Source organism: Polistes dominula, unplaced genomic scaffold, assembly GCF_049000335.1.
Source record: "Polistes dominula isolate Pdom_NZ unplaced genomic scaffold, Pdom_raw_medaka contig_19, whole genome shotgun sequence".
NCBI lineage: Eukaryota > Metazoa > Arthropoda > Insecta > Hymenoptera > Vespidae > Polistes > Polistes dominula.
This window is the reverse complement of record NW_028301058.1, coordinates 1,473,849-1,494,498: the sequence shown is the minus strand read 5'-3', so window position 1 is coordinate 1,494,498 and position 20,650 is coordinate 1,473,849. Positions and strand designations below refer to the sequence as shown.

Genomic DNA, 20,650 nt, shown 5'->3' with positions numbered 1-20,650 from the left:
CTTCGTAATAACTCGATCGCTTGTTTTCCAGGTCATCGGTTTTAATTTATTTTCTTTGTTTTTTGTTTCTTTTTCTTTTTCTTTTTTTCCCCCCGTTTATATACTTCGAAAACATTCAGATGATAAAATGACGACAATTGTAAAACCAATGAGTGATTTAATAAACAAATTATTTTATTCTAATAATATTTCTCTAAGTATTTTTTAATTTATTAATTAATAACACATACTAGAATGTTAATTAATAATAATACACGAAACAAAATAGAAAGAGTAAGGTTGTGTCGTATGTAAATTGAAATACAGTGCCATCTATCGAATATTTACAGAACCAAAATATCTAAATAACCTCTTAATAATAAATCATTGAAATTTGTAATACAAAACTACAAAATAATTGCGATAAAAATTAATTTATGTTTTAAATTGAAAATAATTACATAAAAATAAACAAAAATTTCGTTAAAGTTGGGTTAAGTAATTTTGAAATTAATTGGAAACCAAAAAATGTGACACTAAATTTTTATATACAAAGATATATATATATATAAATCAAATGAAAAATATAGGTTATGTCATATGTAAATTGAAATACAGTGCCATCTATCGAATATTTACAGAACCAAAAGACCTAGATAACCTCTAAATAATAAATCATTTAAATTTGTGATACAAAAATACAAAATAATTGCGATAAAAATTAATTTATGTTTTAAATTGAAAATAATTACATAAAAATAAACAAAAATTACGTTAAAGTTGGATTAAGTAATTTTGAAATTAATTGAAAAACTAACAAATATGACACACTGAATTTGTATATATAAAAATAGAATAAAATAAAATAAAATGAAATTAGTAAAACGAAACCTATCGTGCAATGTCACATTAACCGAAGATTGCATCGAGTAGGCGAGAAAATTGCATGCATCCGCTTTTACAGCTTTTATTCTGTTCTTGTGTCTCTAGCGTGTTTAATAGAACATAATCCAACAGACACGCGTTATATGACTAGTTACATTCTTTCGAAATTAACAATTTTCTATAATAATAGTATATACGTAGAAAGACGACAAATCGGACAATTTTCTTAGTAAGTATACTTTCAAATCCTAATATAGAATTTAAAGTAACAGACAAACGAGTTAAATGACAAATATGGCTAGGTCGATCTACGTCCTTTGATTCAGATTTCTTCACCATAAAACATTTTACACAATCATTATAGAATCTTATGTAGTATCATTTATTACCATAAATGTAACATTGTTTTTTTTTGTCTCAAGTAGAATTATGTACTTACGATTATGTACATTACAATATAGTATAACTTATTACATAGTAAGTCAGAAATATCACACGTGGTGGCTTTAATTATTTTTTTATGGATTATACAATACATGTAATTTGGTAAAAGTGTACAAAAAAAATTAAGTTTAATTTAATTAACAATAATATATAAAAATTCAGTGTGTCACGTTGTTTACTTTCCAATTAATTTGAAAATTACTTAATCCAACTTTAATGAAATTTTTGTTTATTTTTATGTAATTATTTTCAATTTAAAACATAAATTAATTTTTATCGCAATTATTTTGTATTTTTGTATCACAAATTTCACTGATTTATTATTTAGAGGTTATCTAGGTCTTTTGGTTATGTTAATATTCGATAGATGGCACTGTATTTCAATTTACATACGACATAACCTATATTTTTCTTTATATATATCTTTGTATTGGGATCTCTGGCAGAAGTGTGGTGTAGCAATTCGACCCATCTACTCTAATTTTGAATTTAGTCACCAGATAGCGTATTCAAGTGCTACAGATCTCGATCTATAAAAATATAGGTATCGTTTGTTCCTAACCTCTAATCTCCAAAAGTATTTTATTAATTGTTTTGAAATTTTGACACAACGTTGCATTCGCATACAGATATGTTTTTATTACATTTAATTAAATTCAGAAACAAAAGAAAAAGATACAGTTAAGTTCAGTGCCATCTGTAAGCCATAGATTTCAAAGAGGGCGCGAAATATTTGAACATAACCTAACATTTAACGATACTACAGCATATTTTGGCTCACATAAGTCACAGTAACTCACAAACTAGTATATATATATTTCAATTTTTAATTTATATATTAACAAAAATATGATATACTTGTATGAATAATTTTATAGGTTAACCGCACAAGTAACCTGCGTTTGAAATGTTAACGGTATTAAGAAATATAGATCTGGTTTTAATCACATTTCAAGTTTTAACATTCATCTAACGTAACAAACCAGAGTTCTACTTTTTAAACTTGTTTATCTATATAACCTAAACCGCACATACGTGAATAGGAATCGTTTCTTTTCGCATGATCGACGATTTCGATAGTATCGTATCAAAGTAAATATCGAAAGAGAAAGATTACTAGTTTGAAATGAAACAAATTTGCATAGGATATACTCTTACGTAAGATTTGTTCTTTCGATTGAAAAAGAGAAAGAAAGAGATCGTAGAAAGAAAACAAAATTTTTTTCTACGATTTTGTCGTTGCTTCATGTTCCTCCATCTTCCCTCGACTATCCCCACTCCTACTCTTAATCATCCGCCATCTTTAATACTCATCATTTTCATTCTTATTCTTCTGTTTCTTTGTCGTTATTGCAACAGCAATCATAATAAAACAAAATGACACTATTTAAAGTAATTTATTTAATGACGAAAGTTAACTAAACATAAATCCTTGAAAAAAAAAAAATACTTTAATATAATTTAATATTGATTCATTAAAATGAGTTGTATTTTTGGTTTTGAAAGATTTCATTCATGTGACAGAGGTTAGGTTTAAAGATATATAAATGTAGCAACATTCAAACATGTATATATATATATACTTAATTATTATATATATACATGTATAAAGATTAGATCGACATATTTTTTCCTTTCTTCCATGAAAATGTCGAGAACTTTCGGTGTTCCCATTCCCAGAACGTTAATCCGTTCTCACGCGTGTCCGATATTATGGTTGCATTTTGACTATGCGAAAAGATCTCTCTCGTGGGATCATCGTCCTTTCTTTTCCGTAAAACGAGAAACTTATTATGCGTGTATTTATCTGTTTGTGTATGTATGCATGTGTGTGTTTATGTGAATTTATGTATACACATATAAGCATATACATGTGTTGTTTTAGGGAAACATGAACTTTCTAAAACGTTTAGTATCTCAATCGAATCTTGTTATTATTTTCTTAATTAATCTGTATTTACATGTAATAATGGTGTAAATTTCTGTCACAATTGTAGGTAAGTTGCGTCAAGATGGAGACTATGAAGAACTTTTGGGCCCTACACTTTGTTAGAGTCAGGATTTTTCCACCCTTCTATAGGTAATTTATACAATACATTTTTTTAATAAATAAATAATACTTTTGTTTATTTCATTTAGGTATCTAGGTAAGAACAAATCATAACCCAACTTTGGAAAAGTCATCAAATAAAAGTTAGCCCTTAATACTATGGGAATAGGTTAGAAAAATATGCAATTTCCATCATATTTGAGGACTTTCAAAAGATTTCTGACAGTAGGACAATAATCATCAGATCTCCAATGGATTTTCAGCATACAATTGCAGCTTAAGAAGAATGTACTATGTTTTTTAGATTATTTTTTAAATTTACATCCTAATTTTTCATATAAATCAAAATTATATTAAAGAAATGTAAAAAAGAACCTTTTGTATAAAATTGAAAGTAATAAATATATTTTAATTAAATCAAATAATTAGTTCAAATTATTTCTATCATGTCACGACAATTCCTAAATCCAAAAAAAAAAATTAATTTTCCGACAAAATTTTCAGGTTTTCTCGAAAATCGGGATTTGTAACAGGATAACATGATGTGCGAGAAAGTGGCACGTTTTCGGCGATTCTTGGAAATGAGGTCAAGTTCCGAGAATTTTCAACCTTAATGACCTCATTTCCAAGAATTTCCAAAATTCTGAGAAACCTCATTTCCAAGAATCGTCGAAAACGTGCCACTTCCTCACACATCATGTGATCCTATTACAAATTCCGATTTTTGAGAAAATTTCGAAAATTTGTCGAAAAATTTATTTTGTAACAGGAGAATATGATGTGCGAGGAAGTGGCACGTTTTCGGCGATTCTTGGAAATGAGGTTTCTCATAATTCTGGAAATTCTTGGAAATGAGGTCAAGTTCCGAGAATTTTCGACCTTACTGACCTCATTTCCAAGAATTTCCGAAATTCTAAGAAACCTCATTTCCAAGAATCGTCGAAAACGTGCCACTTCCTCACACATCATGTGATCCTATTACAAATCTCGATTTTTGAGAAAATTTCGAAAATTTGTTGAAAAATTTATTTTGTAACAGGAGAATATGATGTGCGAGGAAGTGGCAGGATTTCGGCGATTCTTGGAAATGAGGTTTCTCAGAATTTTGGAAATTCTTGGAAATGAGGTCATTAAGGTTGAAAATTCTCGGAACTTGACCTCATTTCCAAGAATCGCCGAAAACGTGCCACTTTCTCGCACATCATGTTATCCTGTTACAAATCCCGATTTTCGAGAAAACCTGAAAATTTTCTCGGAAAATTTCTTTTTCTTTTTTTTGATTTAGGAATTGTTGTGACATGATAGAAATAATTTGAACTAATTATTGGATTAAATTAAAATATATTTATTACTTTCAATTTCATACAGAAGGTTCTTTTTTACATTTCTTTAATATAATTTTGATTTATATGAAAAATTAGGATGTAAATTTAAAAAATAATCTAAAAAACATAGTACATTCTTCTGAAGCTGCAATTGTATGCTGAAAATCCATTGGAGATCTGATGATTATTGTCCTACTGTCAGAAATCTTTTGAAAGTCCTCAAATATAATGGAAATTGCATATTTTTTTAACCTATTTCCATAGTATGAGGTGTAGCTGTAACAGTAATATACAATTTAATAGATATACAGTTTATTCTTACATGTAAAAGTGCTGAATATTTTATAACACATCATACAAAGTGATAGAAAAGATTTTAGTATACTTACACAATGAATAAATGAAAATAATGCTCATATATAATAAATATAACCTATGTCCACACTGTATAAGTGGTCTGAAAATTCTAAAATGTAATATATTAAAGTTTATAATATAATTATACAGTATAATGTTAATAAACATTATAAAATATTAATAAATATTCTCTAATTTCAATTTTTTACTTTAACATACATTAATATTAGGATCTCTGTCAAGTGCGTGGCTTAGCAATTCGACCTATCTACTCTAATTTTAAATTTAGCCACCAGATAGCGTATTCAAGTGCTAGAGATCCCGCGTGGTGTAGCGATTCGACCTATCTACTCTAATTTTGAATTTAGCCACCAGATAGCGTATTCAAATGCTAGAAATCTCAATATTGGGTTGTCCGAAAAGTTCTTACAGATTTTCGATAGATGGCATTAAAGTTCTTTTGCTAAAAAGAAACCCCTGAGAAGTTTTGAAAGGAATAAATTTTAAGGTTAACTTTAAAATTGAATAAGAAATTGTAAAACAAAATAACACTTATATATAATTTAATAAATTTATAACAAATTTGCATTTAAATCTTCTGTAAAAATCAACACAAACTTTCCGGACAATCAAATATATATATAAAATTATACAGTACATTAAAAAAAAAAAGTTATTTCTATGTTTTCTAATGTCTCTTAAAATCGTTTTAACTTTCTTAGGATAATAATAAAATAAAAAAAGAGTAAATGAGAAACACACAAAATAATAGAAAAAAAAAAAAGAAATGAAAGAATAAACAAACCACAAGCATATGATGTATATTTCCTTAAGGCATTTTCCTTATTACCTGTAAACGTTACTCGTAAACTGAAATAACGAAACGAACGTTTCTTCAAGAATGTTGGCTTGGTGAACGGTGAACTCCGTTCTTTTCTTTCATACGTAATATTCTTAAAGTATATAGAAATATATATATATAGTTTGAGTATATAGAAGAACTGTATACTACAATATCCGCTAGTTCGGTTAATGCAAAACTATTCTCAGCTCAATTAGGCACAATTAAATATCAAAATGCAACTTTTAAAATTCAAAAACGATTTCTCATCGTTTCACTTTGCTTCTTATTGAGGAAACAATATTCTTTTTACATGTGTATGTATACACATTTATGTTAAACGTATTGGTTAACCTAACTTCCTTAAAGTTGGAAACAATTTTTGTTGATTTTTATAACCTCAACATTTCTCTTCAATAAATAAAGTGTATTTATGTATACGTGTGTATCTGTATAATATAGAAAAAAAATAAAAAGTAAATATTGTTGACTGTTATGTAACACATAATTTGGGTTTTTTTTGGTTATGTGTGTGTTTAGCATTTTACATTTATAAAAATAAAGATAAATGACTGTAAATTATTTTGAAAAATGTATTTGATATAAAAAGTTGTTGCTACTGTTACTGTACATTTTGTATACTGTATATTTTATACTTTTACTGTATATTATTACTTTTACTGTATATTGGCTGTTACAATTTATAACTTATGGCAATATTACTCTTTATTATATAAGTATACTTCCTGCTTTTTAATGGAACTTAGTCTATGTTTTTTTTTCTAAACTTACGACATTTAAAAGAATCTCACTTTTGTAAATAATACAGATGAGAAAATTAATCATGTAAAAAAAAAAAGCTGTAACATTTTTTTTCTTCTTTATCATCACATTGTTTACACATATGTTGAATAATAAATAATTAAATGTAATATTAAAATAATATTACCATGATCTCACCATTTGATATCAATCAATTATTTTATTTATGATGGAAAAAAGATGTATGACATTTTTTTTTTTTGGAAAATTCTTCTAACAGTAAAATTTGCTAAAATTTGTTTCAAAATCAATATTAAATCACATTTTTTTATTATTTAATTATTATGTTGATAAATAATGATGATAATGATTGAAAATCTTTTGATAAATTGATATTTCGTTCAACGGCCTACGAATAATTACGTTTTACAGTTATACTACTGTAAAAAGTAGAGAATATAACAAAAAAAAAAAAATGGTTGAAATAAAAGCCTTGTATATTTTTTTTTTCTTTTCTCGAGTAAGTTACTCGTAAAAAAAAAAAAGAAAAATTCTTCACATTTGTCATAAAACTCGTCTCGTGGCATACCACGTGCACATTTTCAAATCTGAGAGAAGGAATGCGAGAAAGGGGGGGAGAGAGCCAAACAATGGCGAAAGGCGTTGATCACGTCTCTTGAATTTCAAATAACTTCGTTGAAAAATGTAGAAAAGAAACAGGGGAAGGGGAAGGGAGGGAAGGGGTGGGGGAAGGAGGGGGGTATATGAGTAAGTTTACACTTTAGTATGAGATGGAAAAATTATTAAAAAAAAAAAAAAAAATAATTAAAATAAATTTTTCTTTATCATTAGTTAAATAACACATTAATAATTATCTGTATAAAAATAATAATCTGTATAAAAGAAATGAGATGTGTATGAAGTAAAATTTGAGATAAAATCTAAATTAAGATATATTTAAAATATATATATATATATATATTTGAAATTGTATTATGGAATTGTAAAATTTATTTTTAATTATAAAAAAATATATATATATACATGTACTGTATATAATATAATATACTGTATATAATACTATATATAATAATATTACTGTGTACAATACTCTATACAGTACTATATATTACTATACAATACTATAAATATAAAATGTAATAATAATATAAAGATATATAATACTGTATATAATAATACTGTATACAGTAATATATACAGTTATTTAAATTTAATTAAAATATAGTAATATATATATAAAGTTATTAAAGTATAATTAAAATATGTATATATTGGAAATTGTATAATGAAATTGTAAAATTTATTTTTAAATATAAAAATAATATACATGTACTGTATATAATACTGTGTATAATATAATATACTATATATAATAATAATACTGTACAATACTATACAATACTATAAATATATAATATAATAATAATATAAATATACATAATACTGTATATAATAATACTATATACAGTAATATATACAGTTATTAAAATTTAATTAAAATATAATAATATATATAAAATTATTAAAATATAATTAAAATATGTATATATTAAAAATTGTATAATAGAATTGTAAAATTTATTTTTAATTATAAAAATAATATATATTATACATTTACTGTATATAATATAATATACTATATATAATACTATATATAATAATACTACTATACAATACTATACAATACTATAAATATATAATATAATAATAATATAAATATACATAATTCTGTATATAATAGTACTGTATACAGTAATATATACAGTTATTCAAATTTAATTAAAATATATATATATATATTGTAAATTACTTTTATAATTAAAAATAAATATTACAATCCCATTATACAGTTTCCAAAATTGTTCGTTTACCCTAATATAAAATTATTATTATTATTAATTAATTGATTCATAATAAAGTTATTAAAATATATAGATATATTATAAATTAATACTACAATTAAAAATACATTTAAAAAATTTCATTATACAGTTTTCAAAAATTTTTCGAGCACACCCTAATACAACATTATTATTATTAATATTATTATTATTATTTATTGATCGATTGATTCATAATAAATTAAAAATAAAAATCAAAATCTTTTCTGTATAATTTGTTTTTTTTTTTAAATATTATAAATTCACTTAACAAATGAAACGTCTGTATAATAATATTAATAACAATAATAACGATGATGTACTCATTTGTGAAATATTTAAAAAATAAAAATAACGAACAAACAATGTTTTATTATAAATGAAAATATTATGGATGGATTTAAGGTTGAAATGAATTATAGGTCACCCGGTATAAATCAATCCATTCTCGCGTCTGGGTCATACACGTATTCTACGCTATTTACGCTCTCACAAAACGTAACTAGAAGGAATGATGATTCAGAACCGCGGTTCCGGAGCATGACACGTCCCATTGCATCGAATTGACCCTATAACGATGATGGCTAACGTTGTTTTTTTTTTTTTCACGCAGTCGGTCGTTCAAGAGCGTCGACCGTCCGTTTGCTTCCCTCGAAGCAAAAGAAAAGAAAAAGAGAAAGATAGAAAGATACACAAGTTGAAATAGTGAAAGAATCCAATACAACGCGACACTTAAAAAACAACAAACTTGGTTTTTACTATGTTCGGAAAGGTTCACCTGTTGATGCACCTTCAACGGTATCTTTGCAATTTATCTATACAACAACAACTATTATAAAATTGTTTTATTTTTAAAATTTTAATTGTTGGTTTCTGTTTTATAATTATTTATTATTTATTATTATTCGTTTTTTCTTGCGTAACTTTAAAGAATGTGGGTGTTCAAATTTTGATCTATGCAACACCTATTATCGTTTCTTTATTTATTTTCTTTTAAATTATTATTATTATTATTATTTATTATTTTATTATTTTATTATATAGATTATTATATATTTTATTATATATTTTTTTATATAATTATTATTTATTATCATTGTTTTATTTTTAAACATCTTAATGTTTCTTAAAACGTGTGTGTTCAAATTCTGATCTATGCAACAACTGTGATTCGTTTTTCATTTTCTTTTAAATTATTATTATTTATTATTCATTATTTTATTATTTAATTATATGCTTATTTTATGTATTTATTCTATATATAATTATTTTATTATATATTTATTATTATTATTATTTGTTTTTTAAACATTAAGGAACGTGAGTGCTCAAATTTTGATCTATGTAATAACTGTGACGGTTTTCTTTTTTTATTTTTCTATTAAATTATTTATTATTATTATTTATTATTTTATTATTTTATTATATAGATTATTATATATTTTATTATATATTTTTTTTATATAATTATTATTTATTATAGTTTATTTTTTAAACATTAAGGAACGTGAGTGCTCAAATTTTGATCTATGCAACACCTATTATGGTTTCTTTATTTATTTTCTTTTCAATTATTATTATTATTTATTATTATTTTATTATTTTATTATATACATTATTATATATTTTATTATATATTTTTTTATATAATTATTATTTATTATTATTGTTTTATTTTTAAACATTAAGGAACGTGTGTGTTCAAATTTTCATCTATGTAATAACTGTGACGGTTTTCTTTTTTTATTTTTCTATTAAATTATTTATTATTATTTATTATTTTATTATTTTATTATATACTTATTTTAAATATTTCTTCTATATATAATTATTTTATTATATATTTATTATTATTATTATTTGTTTTTTAAACATAAAGGAACGTGAGTGTTCAAATTTTGATCTATGCAACACCTATTATGGTTTCTTTATTTATTTTCTTTTAAATTATTATTATTATTATTATTTATTATTTTATTATTTTATTATATAGATTATTATATATTTTATTATATATTTTTTTTATATAATTATTATTTATTATTATTGTTTTATTTTTAAACATTAAGGAACATGTGTGTTCAAATCTTCATCTATGCAACAACTATAATGGTTCTCTATTTTCTTTTAAATTATTTATTAATTATCATTTATTATTTTATTATTTTATTATACATTTATAATTTATTATTATTATTTATTTATTTTTAACATTAAAGAACGTGAATGTTAAAAAAATTCTTCTTCTTTAAATCTGATTCAAATATCAATCGTCGTATCTCTTTTTGTTTTTTGTTTATTGTTTCTTGTTTCTTATAAATAATTTTTTAGTTTTGAGGAAAGAAAGTTATGTTTAGAAATTGGAAAAGTAAATTGTACGATATAAATTATAGTATACATTAAATAAATCTCTAAATGATACACGAATCTCATTTGTCATTTTATAAAATTATGATTAAATTCAATTTGTAATCTTTTTCATACTTAATATTTATCAATATAAACCATTTTGTTTTGTTTTGTTTTTTTTTTGTTTTTTGTTACGAAGGTGATATTTATATTTTAGAAAAAAAATTTCTTATATTAAATTAAGCGAATCAAAATTAGTCTGAATAAGATTTCACGATTTAATAATAATAATAATAATAATAATAATAATAATAATAAAAACATATCTTATCAATGTATCAATTAATTCCAATTGGATGAACTTAAATGATTCTAATATTGTCTTAATTAAAAATCAAACCATTTTGTCACACTTTTCCTGTATAATAATAACACACACACACAAAAACAAAAAAACAAAAAAATAGAAAGTAGTTCGCAATAGAAATTTTGTATTCAACCAGTTGAACAAATTCAATCTTATAACAATAATAATAATAATAATAAAAATATACGTACACCATCGTCTGAGAAATCCTCCTTGCAGTTTAGCACAAATTCCACGATTGACTCGCATGATTAATCAATTTATTTTCAAATGTCACGTGACACTTATTAGCAAACACAAACACGTACTCTTTTCACTTTTTATTTTATCCCAAATAATAATAATAATAATAATAACAAATAATAATTTTTAACACATCATCATCATCATTGAAATAGATTTTTAAATCCTTGAAAACACAAATTGAACAAATAAAACCCGTCCTCTGTGTGTATGTGTGTATGTGTGTTTGTCTATGTTCCTCTCTTTTTATTTCAATTATTTTTTTACTCTTTTAACTTCTCGTCATTTGAAAAAAAAAAAAGAACCCCGCAGAAAGTTTCAATTTAAATTTCAAACGAAAACAATAAAAAGGAAATATTGAAAGTATTCATTGAAATTTGATTTTTTTTGTGTTCAATCGAAATAAAATCCTTTTACTTTTTCAAATCCTTCTTTTGTTTATTTTTTTTTTTTTTTTTTTTTTTTTTAATATTAAATCGTGACTCTTATTCGAGTTGAATTAACAACCACGAAAAAATAGAAAAGAAAGAAAGAAAGAAAGAAAGAAAGAAAGAAAGAAAGAAAGAAAGAAAGGAGGATAGAATGATAGAAGGAGAAAGTTTAATTCCCTTTTTGCTTGAATAACACAGAAGGAACCAAAAACCAACCAGACACCTACCAACCAACCAGCAACTTACTCAGCTTGAAAACCCGTTAACTTTTCTCACCAAAGTTAAATATACTGTTAAATCTTTTCCCTTTTTTTTTTTCTTCTTCTTCTTCTTTCTTTTCTAGTACATAAAACGAGGTCTCCAAAGAAAGCCTTTTTCTTTTTTTTCTATCCCAAATCTGACGATTATCAAATTGAAATGATTGATACAACTGATGCAGCAGCTTTTTTCTGTTGATACTGATGTTGATGATAAAAAAAAAAAAAATGAAAAAAATTGAACCAAAGAAAACAAAATAAAAGAAGTTTCCACTTCAATAAATAAAAATAAAAAAGAAAAAGGAAAAATTGGAACAAAGTTGGAAAAAAAAAAGAAAGAAAAAGAGAAATTTCTTGGAGACTCCGATGACGTTTTTAAATGAACCACACAACAAAACACCCGTTAATTTTGTATTATATACTTTTATTGGTTTGTATTTTTTTGTTGTTTTTTTTCGTTGTATAAGATTAAACTGGAGAGAAGAACAACAACAACAACACGATATTTGTGAATGAAATAGTTAAAAATTCAATGTACAAACTTTTGAAATGAAACTTGACGAACAGAAAAGAAAAAAAACAGATGACCGAGAACGTACAAATGAACGAACGAACGTGTACGTACAAACCAACGAATGAACCAACGAATGAACCAACGAACGAACGAACGAACCAACGAACGAACGAACGAACGAATGAACGTATTCGATCGTAGTAATACTTGGTAAGGCTTGGTATACTCGATCAGAAAACAGGTGGAAGTGGAATGAAGAACATAAACCATCAAGGAGAGGGAATTGAACGTAAGTACTAGAAAGGAACAAGTATGAAAAGTGGGGAGAGAAGTTTTACTCTTGAGAGAAATGTCATTTTTATTTTAATGGAGACTGAGATTTTATATGAAAATTTTGATATTTAATTTAATTTAATTTCATTTAATTCTATTTCATTTAATTGTTTTTATATAAAAATCATCTAAATTGTTTTTAGATCAAATGATAAACTATTCATTTTGTTGTAATAAAGATGAAACGATGGGTGAGAAGTTTTACTCTTGAGAGAAATGTCATTTTTATTTTAAAGGAGACTGAGATTTTATATTTAATTTTTATATTTAATTTAATTTAATTCTATTTCATTTAATTGTTTTTCTATAAAAATCATCTAATTGTTTTCTAATTGTTTTTTGATCAAATGCAAAACATTTATTTCATTTTGTTGTAATAAAGATGAAACTAAGGGAGAGAAGTTTTGCTTTTGAGAGAAATGAAATGTTTAGTTTAAAAGAGACTGTAATTTTATTTAATTTATCATTTAATTCTATTTCATTTAATTGTTATTAATAAAAATCATCTAAATTGTTTTTAGATCAAATGATAAACTATTCATTTTGTTGTAATAAAGATGAAACTAAGGGAGAGAAGTTGTAGTGAGTTGTGAGAGTAAAGTGAGAGAAATGTAATTTTTATTTTAATGGAGACTGAGATTTTCTATTAAATGTTTAATTTAATTCTATTTTATTTAACCTTTTGAGCACATCCTAAATTCTGAGCGAAGCTGTTTGTTGTTTGTATGACAGGGTTCAACAGACAATGGCCATTTTCTACGCGACTAAATTAAAATGAAGAAGTATTTTGTAATGATTAAATTAGAAATTGTTCTTTCAAATATATTGCAAATATACTTTACCTTAACAATTTACTTGAATAATTAATAATACAATTAGGTATGATATATTTTAAAAGATGTCATCCGCGATAAACACTATGGCTACTAAGTGGCGCGTCGTACCGCAAGATGACATTCACGAAAGCCACTATAGTGGCGCGTAGTGTCTAAGAGGTTAATTGTCGTTAATAAAAATGATCTCATTGTTTTTTGATCCAATGCAATACATTTATTTCATTTTGTTGTAATAAAGATGAAACGATGGGTGAGATGTTTTGCTCTTGAGAGAAATGTAATTTTTATTTTAATGGAGACTGAGATTTTATATTTAATTTTTATATTTAAATTCTATTTCATTTAATTGTTGTTAATAAAAATCATCTAATTGTTTTTTGATCAAACCTTTTTTTTTATGGAATGTTCAATAATTTTGTTAATTAATTATTCATAATAATATTAAATAATTCGTCGTGAATTGATAGAAATCAAAATTGAAATGCACACACACACACATACACACAGACAGACAGACACAAACATTATTAAATTTAAAAAATGATCTAATTGTTTATTGATCAAACCTTTGTGGTCCTGTTCAATTTTTTTGTTTTATTTAATTAATTATTCATAATAATATTAAATAATTCATCGTTAATTGGTATAGAAATACAACATTCAAATGAATTAATTTATTATTAATTAATTTCTTGCAAATAATAAAATAATCCAATTTTTTTTTCTTCTTCTTGTCATTGTGTTATCTCTTGTTCAATTCTTTTTTTTTTTTTTTTGAAATAAATTATTAATAAATTGTTAATAAATAATATGAAAAAGTAATTCGTCTCGAATTAATAGAAATCAAAATTGAAATGAAACCCTTTTCTCTTACATTTCACAATAAAACATTAAATGAATATTTTATCATTGTTCTTTTTTAAATAATTTTTATCTTAATACATATATATATGTATATATATATATATATATTTTTATAATTTATGTATAATAAAATAAGAAATAAAATCGTGTATTATTATCGAGGTCAAATATCCCACGTTGTTATCAGAATGCATACATGTATGTATACAAATATATATATATATATATAAATGCGACATAAACCGCAATGCGGATCGATTAATCGTTCTATTCCATATGGTACAGTTTGAAAAAAAAAAAAAATAAAAAAAAATAAATAAAATAAAAAGGTAGGTACGAAACACATTTAACATAAATACAAAAATAACATATTATCTTTCTAGATGTACATTAACGATTATTAAACTTTTCTTTCTTCGTCACATTTCTAATTATTTATTTATTATTTACAAATTAAAATAGAAAATAGAAAATAGAAAAGTGTGCAATATTTATCAAACGATAATATTAATAATAAATAAAAAAGAAAGAAGTATATAGTACAATATAATTTAATAAAATAATTAATTAATATTTAATATAATTTATAATATAAAATACATATGTATATATATATATATATATATATATATATATATATATATATATATATATAATTAGAGTGGGTCAAAAAAATCAATTATTTTTTTTTTTTACAAGTGCCATGGAAAAATGGATTGCTAAACACCTTTAAACAATTCTCAACAAATACGAGCTCTTAATTTTAATAGGAAGATCCTCCACATCGCAATTTTTTATTCTTTTTTCAGTTCAATAGATTAAAATTCATACCTCATTATTTATTGATTGTAGAGAAAAATGTTCTAGACAAATTTTGTAGGAAATTTAATGCTCTACAAAAAAGGTATCTTATAATTTTTCCATAAACCTCACCATTTGAATGATATTGATGATTTAAGTTATTTGATGATTTTTAAACAAATCTCATTTTTGTTTATGAATTTTATAACTCGACAATAAATGATTATTATAAAATGCGCAATACAAATTTTTGTAGGAAATTAAGTGCCCTATAAAAATGGTGTCTTATGTTTTGGTGATTAAATTAAGCGTTCAAAAGATATTCATCATCTAACTTTCATGTGTAATGATTTTCGTCTCTTATATATATATATACATGTATTATAGTACTTAATAATTAATTTAAAATAAATAATTTATTGGATTACAACATGTTAGAAAATTGCAATAAATAATTATATATATATATATATATATATATATATATATATATATATATATATATATATATATATATTTGTCAACTATTCTGAGAATTGAATGAATAATGAAACAATCTCGGTCTTAATCAAGTTGACGGATATTGTGGTTTTCTTTGAATCACATTAAAACATTTCAAATACAATTGAAAAATTATAATACGAACAATTATCATCATTCTCATATTATTCATACGTTTCATTTTCATTTTACATTTTTTATTCATTTCTTATCGGTCAACTCCATAAAAAAAAAAAAAGTGACACATTTAAAAAAAAAAAAAAAGAGAAACCTAAAAATTGCTGCGCATGTTCTTACAATTTGAAAAATACAATTTTTTTATTCATATTCATATATATATATATATATATATATATATATATATTTTTTTTTAATGAGTTCTAAGATATTATAAAATAATTTTAAAGTAACGTAAGAAATATGACGATAGTAATTAGAGAATAATTAAACGTTCAAGGTCGAATATTCTAATAACGTTACGTAGTGTTAGAACTAAATGTTAGATCTGTTGCAATTGATTTGTATTATTATTATTATTATTATTATTATTATTATTATTATTATTATTATTATTATTATTATTATTACTTAACAATACTAAATTAATATTGCATTTTTTGTTTCTTTTATCAAACTTATTATTATAACAAAATTAATAACTATTTACTAGATTTATTATTATTATTATTATTACTTAACAATACTAAATTAATATTGCATTTTTGGTTTCTTTTATCAAACTTATTATTATAACAAAATTAATAACTATTTACTAGATTTATTATTATTTATTTATTAACCGTATAATTTTAAAAACGTGTCATAATTTCAAATCTATTTTCATTTGTTTCGTTTGTTTCTTTTGTGTTCTTTCATGTAATATGTCAAACGAAATTCTGTATAATTAATTATTAATTAACGTTTGTAAATTGATCATGCAATATGGGAATATATATATTTTTTTTTTTATTCTTCTATGTATAACAAGTTTTTGTTTGTATATATGGAAAAATTAAATACAACGAATTGGTGGGATGGGATGGGATGGGATGGGATGGGAAGGTGTGAGAGGTGTGGGAGGTGGGAATTAATTAAATAATGTTGTCTTATGTCGCATCTCATTAATCATTTTTCTCTCACGTATTATAGTAGTGTCATTCCATTTAAAATTGTTTATTCTTAAGAGTAAAAAAAAGAAAAACAGAAATAAGAAAAAGAAAAAATGATTAGTGTCGTGTAGTACTTTAAGTGTCTTATAATATAACGAGTTGTCAATTATGACACGAATGGAAATTTTATTAATTGTTTTTTGTTTTTTTTTTATGATAAAACGTTTCTATAATGATATTTACAAAAAAAAGAAAAATGGAACTAATTTATTTATTTATTTATTTTATTTTTTTCTTTTAATGTCGTTTGATAAATATTTGACCTTTTCTAAAAGAAATGTAATTCATTACGTTATAATATATATATATATATATAGTAGTATCATTATATATCAATATATATATATAGTATCCTTATATATCAATATAATAATTTATTATAAATTAATTATTAAGATATAGTTATTAATTATTAAAGTTATTATTAATAATAATTAATATTATAATTATTATAATATACAATTAGAATTTATTATAATTTTAATATATAATTAAATAATTATTAAAATATAATAATTATATATATATTATTAATATAATAATTTATTATAAATTAATTATTAAGATATATTTATTAATTTTATTAAAGTTAATATTAATAATAATTAATATTATAATTACTATAATATACAATTATAATTTATTATAATTATAATATATAATTAATTAATGTTTAATATTTTAATTATTAAAATATAATAATTATATATATATTATTAATATAATAATTTATTATAAATTAATTATTAAGATATATTTATTAATTTTAATTAAGTTAATATTAATAATAATTAATACTATAATTACTATAATATACAATTAGAATTTATTATAATTATAATATATAATTAATTAATGTTTAATATTTTAATTATTAAAATATAATAATTATTAATATATATATATATATATATATATATATATATATATATATATATATATATATATATATATTTATGTATATAATTTAAAATGACGTAACTAGTCTTCTCATACTCTTAAACATACGTGATTTTACTATAATAGAACAACTAATGAAGGGTCGAGGTAAGTCTGGTTGAATATAAACTGAATTATTACGTGATCATTCAACACACCATTATTCAACCAACCAACAAGTATTTCTAAAGTTTCCCAACTTCATTATTATTATTATTATTATTATTATTATATGTTTAAAATACAAGACGAAACAAAAGAAACATTTATTTTTTATATTTCCTTTTTTAAAATAGGACTTTCCGTATTATCACTAAAGTAACGTTAAGAAAATCAATGAATGGTATAATCACTCTCATTAATCATTTATTACATGAGATTTTCATGATTGTTTTTTTTTTTATTCTTCTTCTTTTTCTTTATAAAAAAAATACATCACTCGTCTTGCATTTGTAGATACAATAGGCAAGCATCCATGAATGATTTTAATCTGAATGACTCATTCAAATCGACAAACGTTTCATTCTGAAAAAAAAAAAAAAGATCGGGATATAATATTGGCATGTGTGTTGTGATGTTGTTAGGAATGTTTTATTCTACGATCAAAAAAGTTTCATCATGAATCATAAATTCTTCTGCAAATATATATTTAAAGTTAAATTTACGCACGCGTTACGCGTTATCAATCTGTTTCCAAATCAAATACAGTAAGTTAATAAACATTTCTAAATATAGAAGTTATATATGATATACTATATATATATATATATTTCATATTATTCTTCATAAATTTTTATTGATAACTTTTTTTTAAGTGAAAACTTCTTTAGAATGGGTGTGATTTGAAAAAATGTAACGTAGCGGTAGGCGGCGATGTAACGGAGCGGTAGGCGGCTATGTAACGGCCATTTCATAACATTTCTAAATATAGAAGTTATATATGATATACTATATATATATATATATTTCATATTATTCTTCATAAATTTTGATTGATAACTTTTTTTTAAGTGAAAACTTCTTTAGAATGGGTGTGATTTGAAAAAATGTAACGTAGCGGTAGGCGGCGATGTAACGGAGCGGTAGGCGGCTATGAAACGGAGCGGTAGGCGGCTATGAAACGGCCAAAATACTAAATAAGAAGAGAAAAAGAGACAATTCCAAAATAATTTTTGAATGTGGTATATATAACACAATATTATTATAATAATATTAAAATAATAATATTATAACTATATATATATATATATATATATATATATATATATATATATATATATATATATATATGTAAATTATAATATGGAAAATTTATATGTAATATTGTACATAAATATAGAATTATATAAAAATAATATAAAATAAGATTTAATAAAAAATATTTCATATAAAATTAATATAATTTAATATAATTAAAAATAATATAATTAATAAAATTAATATAATTTAATATAATAAAAAATATTTAATATATAAAATAAATATTTAAATTATATAAAAATAATATAAAAATGGAATTATATATATATATATATATATATATATATATATATATATATATATAATCCATTTTTCGTGGGTCTCCCTTTTAGTCGCCTCTTACGACAAGCAGGGATTACTGAGGGGGTATTCTACCCCGCCACCCTCACGGGGAGTTAATATTATTTATAATATTATATGAATTAAACATTTATTTAGACACCAAAAAAAATATGTATTATATATATATATATTGTTTGAGGTAATTATTTATTTAAATATTTAATAAATTATAAATTTTTCTGATCAACCAACATCTCAATTAATCTTATTATTTTGTATGCATTTATTAATGACAAATAAGCACAATAAATTATTATTTATTACGATCGCGTTAATTATTCTTTGATATTGAACTTATGAACGTATGTAATGTATAAAAAAAAAAAAAAGAAGAAGAAGGAATATAAAAGAATAGAAAAACGATATAATTATTAACCAGTAATAATTTAAGAGAAGATATCAAATGTGCACATACCATTATAAGAAATTTTTTCTTTAAATTAAATACACAACACACACACAAATACACACACACACACACACACATGTTTTCTACACGTTTCGTTCAATTTTCAATTATTATCTATCATTTATCTTTTTTTCTTTTGCAAATATTCCACGAACAAACAAAATTACCTAATGTTATTTTTAACTTTGATAAAATTAAATAGAAAATATATATATATATATATATATATATGTCAAAGAAGACAGAAAAAGTAATCCTTGTAAAAATATGGCAAAAGTGTAATACAAATAATGAAAAAGAATAAAAATAGAAGAAAAAAAAAAAGAAAAAAAAGAACAGAAAGTTAAAATGTAAAATTCAAAGGACAAGAATTAAAAATTTGAGATGATCTTACTGGTATTTCTATCTAACTTTCATCAATGATGTAACGTCGAGAATTATTATGATCTGTGAAAACTCTCACTTTTGAGATATAATCCCCAGACCCCACC

At 22.8% G+C, this 20,650-nt stretch overlaps 1 protein-coding gene and 2 long non-coding RNA genes across 7 annotated transcripts in view; 2 read left to right on the top strand and 1 right to left on the bottom strand.

The window, feature by feature from the left end:
- The window catches only part of emp (epithelial membrane protein), a 38,874-nt gene extending 25,930 nt beyond the window's left edge, over positions 1–12,944 (bottom strand). Inside the window, exons 1-2 of one of the 5 annotated variants that reach the window (XM_089175760.1) lie at positions 12,817–12,944; positions 11,452–11,669 (exon numbers count right to left, since the gene is read on the bottom strand). In XM_089175760.1, coding sequence (XP_089031886.1) covers positions 11,452–11,509 — 58 coding nt within the window. In that variant the 5' untranslated portion in view covers positions 11,510–11,669; positions 12,817–12,944. Of the gene's footprint in view, positions 1–11,451; positions 11,670–12,161; positions 12,332–12,733 lie in introns of those variants that run through there. The other 4 variants (XM_089175762.1, XM_015319892.2, XM_089175759.1 and 1 more) reach the window with 4 other exon arrangements.
- Positions 750–3,740, top strand: LOC107065843 (uncharacterized). The gene is made up of 3 exons (XR_001475651.2): positions 750–1,093; positions 3,306–3,388; positions 3,448–3,740. It is a non-coding gene; the product is annotated as an uncharacterized LOC107065843 (long non-coding RNA).
- Positions 12,945–18,188: 5,244 nt separating the features above from the next.
- Positions 18,189–19,056, top strand: LOC149031475 (uncharacterized). Its single transcript, XR_016177699.1, has 2 exons — positions 18,189–18,855; positions 18,964–19,056. It is a non-coding gene; the product is annotated as an uncharacterized LOC149031475 (long non-coding RNA).
- Positions 19,057–20,650: the final 1,594 nt, after the last annotated feature.